Source organism: Pinus tabuliformis, chromosome Q (genome assembly GCF_031772625.1).
Source record: "Pinus tabuliformis cultivar Carrire ecotype Pingquan chromosome Q, CPIR1, whole genome shotgun sequence".
Classification (NCBI taxonomy): Eukaryota; Viridiplantae; Streptophyta; class Pinopsida; order Pinales; family Pinaceae; genus Pinus; species Pinus tabuliformis.
This window is the reverse complement of record NC_142296.1, coordinates 1161410400-1161425953: the sequence shown is the minus strand read 5'-3', so window position 1 is coordinate 1161425953 and position 15554 is coordinate 1161410400. Positions and strand designations below refer to the sequence as shown.

At 38.1% G+C, this 15554-nt stretch overlaps 1 protein-coding gene across 1 annotated transcript; it reads right to left on the bottom strand.

Annotated features, from left to right (window-relative positions):
- Positions 1-892: 892 nt before the first annotated feature.
- On the bottom strand, positions 893-2715 carry LOC149223776 (ethylene-responsive transcription factor ERF003-like). Its single transcript, XM_089383405.1, has 2 exons — positions 2636-2715; positions 893-1394 (listed from the first exon to the last, which is right to left on the bottom strand). The coding sequence occupies exons 1-2, from the start codon at positions 2713-2715 to the stop codon at positions 893-895; spliced, it is 582 nt and encodes a 193-aa protein (XP_089239531.1).
- Positions 2716-15554: the final 12839 nt, after the last annotated feature.

Genomic DNA, 15554 nt, shown 5'->3' with positions numbered 1-15554 from the left:
GATATTTTGGAATTATATATAATAGTTTAAGAATTTTTATATTAATTGTAAATTTTAGAAATATTTTAAAAGGTTATAAATAACTTTAAAGGTAATTGTTTCACTTATATCTATAAAATTCTCAAATATTTCCAAAAATTTACTATCAATATTAATTACAATATTTCAAAATGTTATAGACAACCCTAATTTTATCAATATAGATTCAATATTAATTACAATATTTCAAAATATTATAAACAACCTTAATTTTATCAACAGTAAAAACAAAAATAATTATTTTACTTTACTTATATTTATAAGATTCTCAAATATTGCCAAAATCTACCCTCCATATAAATTCAATACTAATATCTATAAATATTCCCAAAATCTACCCTCCATATAAATTCAATACTAATATCTATATATATATGAGATTTATAATGCTATCCAAGTGTGTTAGATATATTTGAGATTGGTGGTATTCACTCGTAGATTTATTTGAGATTGGTAGTATTTATTGGGCATGCTAACTTCCGATGATTGTATAACTGACTATTAATTCTGATTAAAAATCTCACGATTCAAATACCACCGCAAACCAACACAAAGTTTGATCAACGCACCGGTTTTTTCAATGCTAATAAAGTTGCAGTTAATCCCCCCACAATCAGTTCACAGAAAGCAATATAACGGCTCAGTAACATAATTATATAAATCATATATCTTCTGATAATACTGCGCTACAGCCATTAAAATCATGCTTGATTACACCACCATGGAAGACCACTGTGAAAACCTATGGCCGGGGAATATTTGTTTACCCTACTATAAACATAGTTATGAAACTGCAGGAAACTGGCTTTTAACTACTGTAAGGTCTGTCACATTTTCGCTATTACAAATAATCCTAAGTAACTGATTTGGAAGAAAATTCAATAGAAGTGGGATGAAAAAGCTCCTCTATCATCTCCAAGGCAATATCGTCCTCTGTTTCTTGCTTTACAAGAGAAGGTTGCCGATACTGATCACTGCAGCTGCCAAATTCGACAGTCATGACCCAGTTCGATTCCGATTGTTTTCCTGCTCTCTTCTGCCAGATTCCCAGATTGGACTTTTCTGTGTCCAGTTTCAGACAAGTAAGAGAGGGTGTCATAACAGGTGATTGCAGGTGATCTTTGCTCACAGTGCCCTGCTGCATTTCCATGTCCAGAGAAGCCAGATAGCATTGCCGGAGTTTGGCAGTGAGTGCTGCAGAAAGAAAAGAACGCTTGATACATGGTGGTGCATTGGGGTCGTATGTGAAATTGGTCTTTGCATGATGAGGCCCACACATTAGTATTGCAGCCTCGTCGTAGGCACGGGCTGCATCTTCTGCTGTCTCAAATGTCCCCAGCCACACTCTGGTTTTCCTGCACATCAATCATTTGTTAAAATATATTACATTGAAAGTGAAATATTGAAATAAACCAAGTGGCAGCTTAATTGTTTATCTTAGAAATGTCAAATTTTTAAAACTCAAAAATGTGAAATGTTTAGAACTCGAAAGACCTAGATTCAAATCCTCTGTTGTGACTGCAGCCCCTGTTGTGACTGCAGTTAAGGGAAAAGGAAATATCTAGTCTTTTAGAGTTATAATTTCTAGTTAGATTAATATCTTGCTATTTAAAATATATTTTTGAATGCATAAATAGATTCAGCACTTTCAAAATTCTAAAGACTATTGATATTTGCAAATTAAACTTCTTATGATTTTTTTTTTAAATCTGTACTGGATTTTGGACAAAATTGAGTAGAAAAAATGCAAGGAAAATGGTCATTTCATCTATTAGTTAGACTAGGGTTATATAAACTATATAAACAAACATTGCTATATAAATTATGTGATTATTAAACTCTTATAGCAATCAAAATAATTATGTGTCATTAGTGACATTGAGAATTTGTAATACCAAGACACAAATGGAAATCTAAAATGGAAAAACCATTTGGAAACCTGATTTCATCTATTGAATTATGTATACAATGAAAATATTCTCAAATTATTAAATCTAAATCTACATTATTCATAATTTTTTATATTTTAAAGAATTGAAATTCTAAAATCCTTATTTTGAAATCCCATAAGCCTAATAAGAACCGAACCAACCTAAGTGGCAGACTTTCTATCAAAGTAGAGATGCAACAGTTTCCAGAGAAAGATATACTTTTCTGCTTTTGACAATGAATCTCTTCTCAGTTTGGGGAGTATAAAAATATAATGATTTGGCTGTGACTGTTTTCTACAGAATCTGATATGAACATGAATGTTTGAACAATTTTTTGTTATCTTTTTTTCTTGAAGATATTATAGATTCAAAAACAATTATTGCTTTTTGAATATAATGTAATAGTAGACAGTACACAATTAGACGAGACAAACCGCTGAAAAATTTTGTAGAACATAGAGCTTTTTTGATGTCTTTAGTTAAAAGTGAAGGTCATAGAAATAAAGACAAGAAAAAGGAGATTCTAGAAAATGTATGCAACACTTTTTATAATGAAACAGAAAATGTAACTACTTTTTATTAATGAAAGTATAATGGTTATTATGGTTTTTTTGCTTGTTGAAAAAAAAAGAAAGGCAGAGCATAATGAGAAGGTGGTGGCTTACAAGAGAGGATGGCGAATTTCAGACACCCAAGATCCCCAATGACGTTGTCTCACGCCTCTATACCGCTGGGGTTTTGACATGATATTGCAGGCAGGGGAACTGCTTCTCTGGAAACCAACCTTATATCTTCTAGGGTTAGGGCTACAGAGACACAGTCCTCGCAGCAGCCCTGAACACCATGGAAACCCTGAAGTTCTGGGATGTATATAGCGATCTGGTGGCACTATCACGAATAAGATATATGAGAGTAAATTCTGCACCATGCAAGGTGTGATGATTAAGAATTAAATGAAGAAGAAACACGAGGGCTATAAGTGCATATCTATATATATATATATGAATCCTTATAACAAAAACGAGGGTTGGTATTTTATAAGGATTTGCCTTTTTTTCTGACTTCTTGTCATCAGAATTTGACAAATCAATCTCTGCTGAAATTACCGTTGTAATTCACTATCAAACTGGTTGAAATTCAGAAATGACAAACTGCATGCCTGCCATGCTGCAGATTTGTCATGTACTTCAGCCCTCTTCTCTGGCTAACGTGCAGCTGCTTGGCCTGAGAAATACAGGGATCCTTTGGACAAATTGGATCAAAGCTCAGGCTTGCCTAAATAAGTTTTATTCATCTACCAAACCATTTCTCCCTGCTTTACCTAGTACAGTTCATATACCAAGTCTTAATGAGCAGCAAAGCAAATTGACATTAAATGAAACATGTGTGCAGACAGGGAGGGATGGAGACATGGGAAGCTTCTAGGAATGAGGCTTGTGGTTCTCTGCCTCAGTCTGCACTTTATCTGGATACCCACCACGTTATATATTTGAGTTTTTTTTCTGGTTATACAGGTTTAGAAACTTAAGTGATTAAGCCAACTGTAAGAATACCAGATGGTGAATTAAAACTTATAAAAAAAACGTTTGCAGTGAGTCATGTGCGTTTCTTTTGTACAAATGGGCCTGCTGATTAATGTATTATTAATGAAAATGGCTTGTTAAGGCTTTCTTAAATGGCGTCTGAATATATCTAAATAGGGATTCGATGAAGGCATTACGAAATTTCCGTTTTGACTTCGCTCCGTATGAGGAGTTAAGGGCTTATTAAATGTGTATTTGAATAGGACAGCTTTCTGGAAAGGTCTGCATGGTATTTAAGGAAGATCTCCAGTACATTTCTTTCCTGCTAACTTGAAACAGAATTTGCAATATTAGAAGGTAAGGGATGAATTTAGAACCATTGTGCAGAGCTGCTGAATGATATTTTCAAAATCCTTTATATCCTTCATCCTCCAAGTTCATAACACAAGGTTTAGTTAAAGCAGTAGTTTGTCTGACTATTGGAAGGTTTTTGTTTTTCCCTTTGGTCAATTTTGATTGAAATTGGTAGAAATTCCATAATGTAATGTATGGAAAATAAATGGTTTTGGAATTTTTAAAGAGTTAAATTTATTTATATACTAAAAATTTGTATTTTAAATAATTTAAATTCACTATTTTATTCAAAAATAGTATGGTTAAATTTCAATGAAAAAGTAAATTGTTGTTTAATTAAGTAGTTTGAAAGGGTATTTTTAGATAGAAATTTGGAGGGCTCATTATTTGGGATTTAGATAAAAGTTTGAAGGAATTGATGGAATTTTGTTTGGATATTTAGAATTGGAGTTTCATTTTGATACTTAGAATTGAGTTTAGAATTGGATAGAGAGCATAAATGGTATATTTTCTCTTTTTTAATTATGTTGATTTAGGTTATACTAGTGGTAATGTTGGTTTTAAGTTAGATTAACTTTAATGTAGGAGGGTATAATACTCTATTTGTAAAATGTTGTCATTAGAATTGTGTGGAGGTTGTTTTTATCTTCTACACACAATGTTGTTACTCGGTTGTGAAAGGCTTGAAAGTTATTATCTTCCCCATTCACCAGAATTATTGTGTGAGGCTCAATAGTTTCTATGCCCCACTCATGAGGTTGTCACTAGAATTGTATGAACATCTACAATTTTTATCCCCTACATAAAATGTTGTCACCACTATTGTGAGGTTGGATAGTTTCCATACATGTGGTTGTCACTGTGATCTTGTGAGTTTACACACATAATATTCTCACTATATATAGTTTTCACACTTTATGTGTTTTTATCTCGTGTTGCCTTGCTTTCAACCTCTCTCAATAAAACTTGAATCATCATAAACAAACTAACCTACATCTCATAAATTAAAAGAATATAATTAGTATAAAAAAATGTATAAATTTAAATAATATAAATATAGTCTAAAGAGCCCCCAAATTAGCCCGGAAAATAATGAAAATTTTGACAAGATTATGATAAAATCCACAGAAATTTTTTAAAATATAGGTTACAGTTATCCAACTTCATGATTTTGGATGCCTCAAAATTTTTGATAATATTGAATCTATTTCCACTATTAAAAACGTTTCAAATACTCAAATATTTGATTTTTTTTTTTTAATTACAAAATCCTAGAAAAAAATATATCATCTAAACAAATCTGTGACATCACCATGTGAAATAATAAGCACAGTACAATAAAATTACGTGAGCCTGGAAAGAAACGTGAAAGAAGAAAAGTGTTTTATATGAAATCCATGTACGACTTTCACTTTAAAAGCATGGAAAGTTCATCTTTTATATAAAAGACATCGATACCTATTTTATAAAGAAAATTATTGTTAGTTGGAAAAGTGTGACAGTATCTCGTTCTATTCCCTCTGCTCTATTTGGAAAAGAGTGATGGGGTCACATTCTATCGCTTTACTCATCATATGGCACTTATTCTTCCCCATCAGGTGGCAGTTATGTTTCCCGCTTCTCATTATGAATTGGCATGCCATGTACTCTTATGGTATTCTATACCAAGTGTGTAACCACTTATCTTTATCTTTATTTTTGTCTTTATTTTTATCTTTATCTGTATACAGGGATGAAATTTAATGGTATAACATAAGAAAATTATGGACAATCCTTATGGTAGTGATAATTAGTGTAATTCTCAAGTGTGCTAAGAAAAAGATTAATCAAACCTTTAACTCGAACCATTCTATATAGAAATTGTGTTATTATTGTGATGGAAGTTGAGGTGATCCATATTTATGAAAGAACGAAATGAAATATAGATTTAAATAGAAATGCATAGCTACAACGAAATCTGAACTTCAATTCATTGATAACAAAATACTGACACTGTTTACATGCAAAATGGAAACAAACTACATCAGGTGATGGTAGCTTATCTCTAAAAAGATATGTGGTGGCTACATGCCTCTGAATTGTGTTACAATGAGGCTTGGGGGCCTATTTATTATTGAGAAACAATGGAAAACCCTAAACATCCAAAAACCTAACCCTAGGAGATGAAGCATCAAAAGTTTGTGGGCCCTATTGGGATAAATCAGTGCATCAAATTCTCAGGGTCATAATTTTGGCATATGATCTTTGTTTGATGTGTATTATACCTTTCGATTGCAAACCCCATTTTTGGGTTTGGCCTTTTTCCAAAAAAACATCATTTAGGACCTCAAAATGGCTCTGGAAGTTCACGACCCGAAAAACTACTAAAAATAATAAATTGTGTTATAATTAAGGACGATGAAAGAGACAATGATGGGGGTCCAGGTGGAATAGGTGGCTGGCCACCAATATCCACCTAGATCAGTCCTCCCCCCTTAGGAAGCAATGGTCCCCATTGCGTTGAATGCCTCCATGAGATCGGGAAACTTCTGCTGAACTTGGACCCTAGTGAACCACTTGCCTTGGTTCAGGAGTTGGCCAAATTTGATAACCTGATATAGTTGGACATTTTACTGGCAATTTTTCTTGATATATGTGTCCATGATCCAGTAAATTGTGGCTTGTTCCATGCAATTTGGGTTTAGCTCTGTTGGTGTTAAATTTTCTGCAATGTTTGATGTGTCAAGCAACGGTGGAAAGTATGGTCGAACGCGATCCACATTGAACACTGGGTACAGGCCAAGGAATGGGGAAATGTTTAACTCAAAATCATTGCCTCCCACAGCCTTAGTGATGGTGTAAGTCCCATATCGGAGTGGTTTGAGATTTTAATGGGATCCGGCAAGGCGTTCTTTCTGTAAATGCAACCAAACTTTGTTGCCCACCTGAAACTAGTGTGCACCCTGTGTTGATCATGTTACTGCTTGTACTTGGCATTGGACTTATCCAAGAGTTCATGCACCTTCTGGCAGATGTGATGGATGTGTTCAATAAACCGAGTTGCTTTATCAATCTTGGATTGTACATGTGCAGATTATGTTTGTGTACTCACATGAGGCATGGCACGTCAATCAGACACAATAGTTGAAATCCCAAACCCACTTGAAAAGGACTACGACTAGTCGAGCTATGGAGAGATATGTTATAACTGTGTTGCATATGTTGTCACTCACTACAAAATTTGTTTTCAACTGTCAAAAGGGTGAAAAGGAGAAAAACAAAGTTGCAGCCATCTCCCAAACCACAAAAGCTATCAAAGCTAAATTGGACCCTCTCCATTGGATAGTTCTCGGAATAAGATTTGCAACAGTATATGGAACTCCTCAAATGGACCCCAGAATCAAAAGATATGGCCTGTTAAAGATGGGGGTTTTATCACCTTTGAAAGGAGGAAATAATCGCGTATCAAAGGTTCAAGAACATTTCGCAAATCACAATCGGAGTTTTCTGAAAGCAGCAACAGGGGAGGGCAGAGAAAACCAGCAATCACTAATCACTTATATCGGAGATCGGAGGTTCCAGTGATACCGCATATCGGCGATCACAAATGTCAGAGGTCCAAGGCAGCGATCAGTCATATCGGTGAGGTAAATCGACAATTGACGAATGCAATTCATAGAAACATGGCGTATCGGTGCATCACGTATTAAAGTCTCGATAAATTAGAGGTTCGAGGTGAATTGGTGATCGCAACAACGCAAGGCATGTCGCAAATTGGCGAATCAGCACACCAGCAGCGTGACAACTCTAAAATATTGCAATATCGTGAGTTGCAATATGTTAGCGTTAAAGCACTGGGAGGGCTGAAAACATTTAATAAAGGAAACCAATGCAAAACTACGGGCAAGTGGGCCTTTTTCTCTCTCCCCCAAGGGGGCCACATGGTAGAGTTTTATTGGATCCATTAAATACATGGTGGCGCTGACGTCAACAAGACGTGGAAGTACGGAGGACACACGGCATGAAGATCTAGCATTTCCAAGGGTCAAAAGAGGGCATATCTGTGTGACACGTGTCACCACTCAGGAAGTGCCATTTGGCAGTGATGACGACACATCAACAATCGCAAATCGAAGGTTGAGGCTTATTGGCACTTTGTAACGTAGTGCACGCATGGGAAAGTGAGATAAAGGGGCTCCGATGTGGGGGTTGGTTTGCAGTCACAAAGGCATAAAAACCAAAGGGGGAGCTGGAGGCCGAGTGCTAAATGACTATCGCGATCGGAGATCACAATCATGTTGCAGCTCCTATATAAAAAACCCTAATAGTCATCCACTGATAAAGGGGCTCCGATACAGGGGTTGGCCCGTGGTCACATAAAGAGTTGAGGAACCAAGGGCTAAGCACAAAGGATGATCGATTATCGCAAGTTTTAGGAGGATGCACCAAGGGTGTTGATAGGAAATCACCGATTTTTCGACCTTCGATGTTTCGCCAAGCACGTCACAGCTCCCCCAGTCATATGAGAAGAAAGGCATAAAGGGGCTAAACCAAAGGGGGAGAAAGGGGACCAAGACTCGTTGTTCTATAACGCCTCTTGGTGTAAAAGTCTTGATACATTGACGCCCCGATAGTATGGTACAAGGCTTTGAAGGCAGATGGGCCGACAGCTAAGACATTGAATGAAGGCATGGTGCAGCAGTAAATCACTATGGGGACTCAAGAAGACTTAATTCCTCAGTGTAGAGCTCCACTTAGTTGTAAATGTAAATGACTTCTCGGACAAACTCTGTTGTTGCTCCGTGACAAGCAAACACAGTCTATCACTATCAACTCCTGAGAGTGGTGAAGCTACAATAAAGGTGAAAGCGACAAAAAATAGTCAAGCAGTAGGAGGGACACATTGTGGTAGAGACGTGGTCTGATCAGGGGCCTTCACAGGAACCGCAGGACGATATTTTCCTCCATCATCATTCAACTTCCTTTTTCTATTTTTCTATAATTTCTTTTATTCTGTAATTTCTATATTTCCAAGAACAAAATCAAATCTAAGGAAATCAATTTGGATAGTAAAGCTATCACAGGCCTAGACAACTAGTCAATCTGATAACTGGCCCCAGGCTAAGATATTTTGTAAATGTTGATTCAAAGCCCCCCTTCTCTGTATAAATAAGGGGGAGAAACACTTAAAATTGGTTCTGGAATTCTGCGCCCGCAGTGGTTGTTACACAAAATTATTGTCACCATGACTATTTGCAGTCAGTATGGGTCTATCATCACTTATACTGTCCTCCTAAGCAAGTCTCAGACCTCAGCTCTTCATGTCAAGCTTTGAAAATGAGAGAAAGACATTAAAAATCAACAAAGCTCTAGTTCCGCACTTTCTCTCACTGTTGCCTGCGGTCCCGCACCCCCTGTTCATGTTACCTGCGGACCTGCCTGCTCTGTCTCTAAAGGAGTGGGTGCGGACCCCTGTGAAAGTCAAAAAGGCACAAGTTTATTCTAAAAAACTCACTTTGGGTTAATTCTAGATGATTCTAGAAGGAATTTTGACGTGGATTGTTCGCTCTTAGGTGGTTCATGCATCCCAAAAGAGAAGGAGCTAATCCCTTGATGAGAGGAGCTATCGCTTTGAAGGAGGACTTTATCCCTTTGAAGGAGGACCTAGTAACTTCCCTCCATTGCACTATAAATTAAGGCATTGGGCTGGTTGCTAGGGAGGTTAGAAGCTAAACATTTTGAGGGTAAATGCTGGTGGAATTGAGACTTCCTAGTTAAGATTGAGAGGAAAGATCACATACCTTTTTGGCTTCATTGGAAAGAGAGTGAAACCTGTCAAAGTAGAGGAGACTTCTTGTTGGACCCTAGGAGGAGCTTGTACAGCATCAAGGCACAGGTTGTAAAGTTCTTCTTCTTTTTGAATTAATACAATCAGATTCATTTTTCTCAACAAATTGTCTTATGTCATTTGTTTCATGAATTCCTTGATCATCATGATAAGTATGCTTTATGATATTGGCTTTTCAGGTGCTATTTAATTTGTTTGCTTGTTTGTGTTTGCAGATTCGCTACAAGGGAGTTCATTCGGATCAAAGGAGCAAGGCTTCCACAAACTTGCATTGGACCCAAGGTAGGCCTAAACCACTTGTTTGCCTTTGTTTATAATTGCATATTTAGAGAAAGAGAGTTTTTGATTGGCTTTCTTGTCACTAGATATCGTTAGATTCTAGGAAGGTCTATCTTGTCCGCAAGATCGACTCATTCTGTGTGACAAAATGGCGACCATACTGGGGACTTGATTTTTTCCTTGTTTTTACTTTGACCTGAGAAACTGTGTTTTTGTTTCTGTTTTTGGCTTGTTGTGTGTGGAATTGGGTAGATTTAGTAGATCTAGGATTATTTTTTGTTTTTCATAACTTTGGGAGAGGACCGCACCCTCGGCTTGGAACACAGTGCAGACCTATCCGCACTTTTTCTTTTAGCACAGAGCGGTACCGCACCTGTGTGAACGGTGGGCCTGCAGACCCTGCTAAAATTTTGAAAAACTTAAGATTTTCTCTTTTAGTCAGTTTAGTTTTTGTTTAGATGTTATTATCCCCTGCCCAGACCTGCATGTAACTTGTCAGAAGCTTTTCTTAGGTTAATTCCATTGGTGTTAGGGTTTTAGGTGAAATTCCTAGAAGTTTTGGTTGCCGGGCTTGGTTTTCATTTTGGTCTTGTAGTAGCTCTGAGCTTAGAAGTTGTAGAAGCCTCAGATCACCTTGGTTTTTACTGGCCTTCTTATGAGTCTGACCATTTGCAAAATCTACCTTTGTTGAGGAATCCACCTTGTGTTTTCTCTTTGCGAAACTTCGAAAAGGCTTGTGTTAAAAGTTTGGATTTCATTTTTAGAAAAGAAAACAAAAATTGGTTGTTTTTTTACTGATTTGTGATTCTGGACAAATTAGTCCTTAGTTTGCTTATAGCTAAGTAAAACATCCTTGAAAAAGACATCTTGTAAGATTTGACTTCAAATAGTTTTTTATAGTTTATATATCTCAAGATTAGTTATTTCCATAGTTTTGAGTGTTTTATAAAAAATAAAAAATCTCTTTTGGAAAAAGTTTGTTTTTGTAGTATTTGAGTGTTTGAAAGAAAATGGAAATTTTTGTGAAAATAACTAGTTGTCTCGTTCTGAGTGCATTGGAAAAGACAAGAAGCTCTTCTTTTAATTTGTTGGTTAAGAAAGATTTGTGTTTACAAGCATTTGCATTCTCAAACTCTTTCCTAGCTAGAAGTTCATTGAAGGGAAAAGATTTCTTAATCATCTTAAGTGCATTTTTTTAGTGATTTCAAGTCGAGTCTTCACACCACAAGTTTCATCTCCGCACCTCTTGACTTAAACAAAAACCAATAAAAATAACACTTAAAGTAAAATCTATCTAGTAATCTTTTTGTTTCTAGGGCTCTGACACACCAACATAGCCTAGGCTAGTTTCTTGGAGTAGGGAGTAATTAACTCTCCAAGACAGTAAAACAAACAAGTAGTTGTATCTTGCGGTAGGAGAAAATTCCAATTGTTTCATTTATGCTCTGGGAAGGCTCCTCTTAAAGGAGAAGCACGAGAACGTGTCCGAACCAGTGTGGGAATCAATCCTTCCTCATTGGGAACGATGCCAGATATTCACATATTAAAAACGGTAAACCTCGGATTAACCATTGTCGAGGAGCCTGGGGTCACTTGTTGGTAAACCTTGGATTATGTCAAGGAGCCTTCAAGGGGATTGAGCTTGTTACTCTGCCCTTGCGTGCGTATCGGATCGTAGACTGTTCCCCCAGGTATATTTGTTTCTGTTGGTAACCATAGTGACCATATTCTATAGGATTCTTCCTAAGGTGACAGTGGTGGGAAGATACCATTGTACCTGGAGCAGACGTCGGCTAGACTCACTTGGATTTTCTGGGGGGTTCTCTTCACTCGATACGGTTTAGTGGAGGAACTTGTGCCAGTCTATTCATTAAGCAGGTTGCCGGGGTAACTGTTCCAACCGCCATTTTTGTATTGAACTCTGCGACGTTGGATTTCATCACCAACTAGTGTTTTTAGTACGGAAAGTTACTGTTTGTGTGTAGTTTGATCTCCTAGATTCTTTAGGCGTGTGATTCAAATTTGTTTGGTTCTTTAGAGGCTTTAGGTGGTTTTCATTGAGATTTTATTTTGTTTGTGTGTGAAGTAGTTAAATTTTTTTAATCGTGGCTGAATTACCGAGGAAGTCCCGTAGACTTTGTGGCCAACCTCCTGAGTTTTCACCAAGTCAGCCTGAAGGGTTAAGAGCCCTCGTAACTCCTAGAGACAGTAGAGTTGGGTCACCTGAAGAAGGAGAGTCTTCTTTGGTGGTACATCCTGATTTTCAAGCTCTAGTAGCAGATTATAATCCACAATCTGTGTCTGTTTCCGAAATTACTGGTAGCTTTTCATCTACTAGTGATATAGGTGAGGAACATGAAATCTCTGAACCTGAAAGTGAATTTGCTGCTACTCCAACATCGGGATTTACCTCTCCAACTTCTAGTGGTCCTGGTTCACCCAGGGTAGAAATAATAATTACCCAAAATCTTCCTTCTGGACTTATAGCTATTGAAGAACTTGCTACTCCGGAAGAAGAAGTAGGCATCCCTATCCCTGAAAATCAACCTGTTATAGAACTTAGGGAGCGTGAATCAATCTTTTACAGTCCACCTAGGAGCAGTGCTTGGTATCTTTCATTGACTAACTTTTTGGAAAACCCGAGACTAATTTTTTCACCACCTCGTATTCCTTATCACCCAACACCTAGAGGTTACTATCCTCCATTAAATATGTCAAGACAGTCGTCCATGTTTTCTCAATCTCCAGAATCCTTTTTGTACGGCGGTCCTTCTGTTCCCTCTGGGTATCAGTCACTTACTGGTACTTTTTCGGGAGCATCTCCTCAACCCATTGAACAAGGGTTATTAACTAGAAATAATGGTACTAAGCTGTTGAGTGTAGAAGATATTCTCATGATGTCAGGTACTATTCCTAATCCTCAACCTCAAGGTGGCCAGTTACCACCTGGGGGGCAGCCTCAAAATCCTCAATTATCGCCTGGGGGGCAACCTCAAGGTACCCAATTTGTGCCTAGGGGGCAACCTCAAGGACAGTACATACCTACGAGACAGTACGTTCCTCAAGGTCAACCCCAGACTCAATATGTACCTCAAGGTCAACCCCAGTATCAATATGTACCTCAAGGTCAACCCTAGTATCAGTACGTGCCTCAGGGTTATCAACCCTAAGGTCAGTACTCGAACCAAGGTTTCCAACCACCTTCCGGTCAATCATATGTTCAAGGAATTGGAAATGTAACTCTAAATTATCAACCCTACCCTCAACCTGGTTATGGTCCTCAATATTCTCAACCTATTATGGGTCCGTACCCCGGAATGAACTTAGTGTGGGATCCATCGCAAACTCAACAGGTCTTGCAACCGAATGTACAGTTGTCATCGCAAACTGGACAACCCTTAGTTTCTGGTTCACCCCAGCAACCTATCTAGTCTACTATTCAAACTTCTGTACCTTCGGTAGTTTCTCAGCCTGGGCCTAGTACGCCTCGTACTCTGCCTCAAACGGCTGTTGCAACTGCTGCAACATCTATTCAATCTACCCCACCTACTTCTGGACTATCGACAACTCCAGTTTCTACTGTTCCTGTATCAACTCCTCAGACATCTTTACCTCAGTCTGGATCCACAATTCAAACTTCGGTTCAGATGCCTGTAGGACAACCTGGTTCAAGTACGATTGTCACAACTCAACCTCAATTTAATTATCAACCGTTCCAGGGACAATACCAATTCGGTCCTGCTGTGCAGCAGCCAGTCTATCAGTATCAACCATACCATGGATATACATATCAACAACCTCAACAACCCCAGTACGGTTTGGTTAATCCTGGTTTTCCAGGAGGATACAATATCCCAAATGCAATCCCAATTCCTAGTTATCCTGGATATCCTCCTCCTGGGGCTGGTCTCATGACTCAAAGTTTTAGGGACCCTAATTGTCAGTTACTGTTTATCGCAACTTTGGACTTGCCTGACTTGTCGCGCCTAACGAACGATCCCATTAATTATCTTCTGTTTTGGCCGCCAATGCCGAATAAGTTGCCTAGTGATATTCCTAAGTTTGAAGGCAAATCAGGAGAGGACCCGTCGAACCATGTGATGACTTATCACCTTTGGTGTGCGTCTAACTCCATTTCAGATGATTCAATCCATTTAAGTCTTTTCCAGCGCACTCTAATTGGTCTTGCGGCCAAGTGGTACATTGAGTTACTGCGAGCCACTTTTTATAACTTTAGGCAGTTAGCTACTTCGTTTTTAACTCATTTTCAGTTGCCAGTCAGATATGACAATGGCACAAAATTACTAACATCATTAAAGCAGTCAACGTCCACTTACATTTCAGATCACATTCATGAATGGAGACGTCGACGACGTTTAGTGAAGGTTTTTATTCCGGATCAGATCTTAGCTGAATGGTTTGTAAAATCTTTATTGCCAAAGATCACTGAGGATGTAGCTAAGGTCGGAGTCGTTACTGAGGAGCAATTGCTCAAGCACAGTACCTTGACTTAGTTTATACTCAGTCAGGTACGTTACACGAGAAAATCCCCAATCTTCCTAAGCAAAATCAAATCACTGCAGCTCCTTCAAGGTCTCATGCCGCTGACGGTATGATTGGTATGGTTAACACCAAAAGTAAGAAGAAGTCTTCCAAGAATTCTTCTCCTATCATAACCTTGCCAGATTCCCCGATAGGAGATTCTTCCACGGAAATTTCTGCTGATATTCATGTTGTAGAGTCATCTACAGCTAAATCAAAATCCGGTGGTAAGAAGAAAGGGAAGAAGAAAAATAAAACAGATAAAAATTCGAAAGAGAAACCAGAAAAAGCGGAATCAAATGATGAGAAACGCAAACCTCGTTATCCTTGTCTCATTTGTGACGAAGAGCATTTTACAAGAGACTGCCCTCATCGTGCAGAGGTTGCAAAAATTGTCAAAGGTTCCCAAACGCCTGCTGTTTTGAAGGATCCTTTTCCAAGTCAAGACAGTAAGATGATAGGTTCTTCCTCAAATGCCAATGAAGAACCCATACTGATGATGTCCCATGTTAGGATTGCGACTCGATCGCATGATTATGGTAGTAAAAGTCCTGTTGATGGTAAAGAAGCAGAATCTTCTCATTCTAACCCATCAACCTCAGCTCCCGGTTCCGATCCACTACAGATCGAGAAACCTAATCCAGACTTAGTAATCAAACCGCCCACCAAGGGTATACTTCGAAAGTCAGCTTTCAATCCACATGCGAGAGCAGCTCAGAACTATAACATTGTTGAAGATTTAGCTGTTTCACCTTCAACAATGTCGGCTTTGGAAGTGCTGCAATCATGTCCAGCACAACGTAAATTACTATTGTCGGCTATAGGAGTTGTTGACGTTCAGGACTCGAACCTTATAATTTTCGATCTAGAAAATAGTACACCGCGCTTACCTCATCAAATGGCTTTCCAGATCCCAGTGTTAGTAAAAAACAGACCTATTTACAGGACTGTGATTGATGAGGGAGCCTCAATGTGTATTATGTCGATACAGTGTTGGAGATCGCTTGGTTCTCCGTCACTAAATCAATCCCCGACGATTCTAAAGGCCTTTGATGGCCG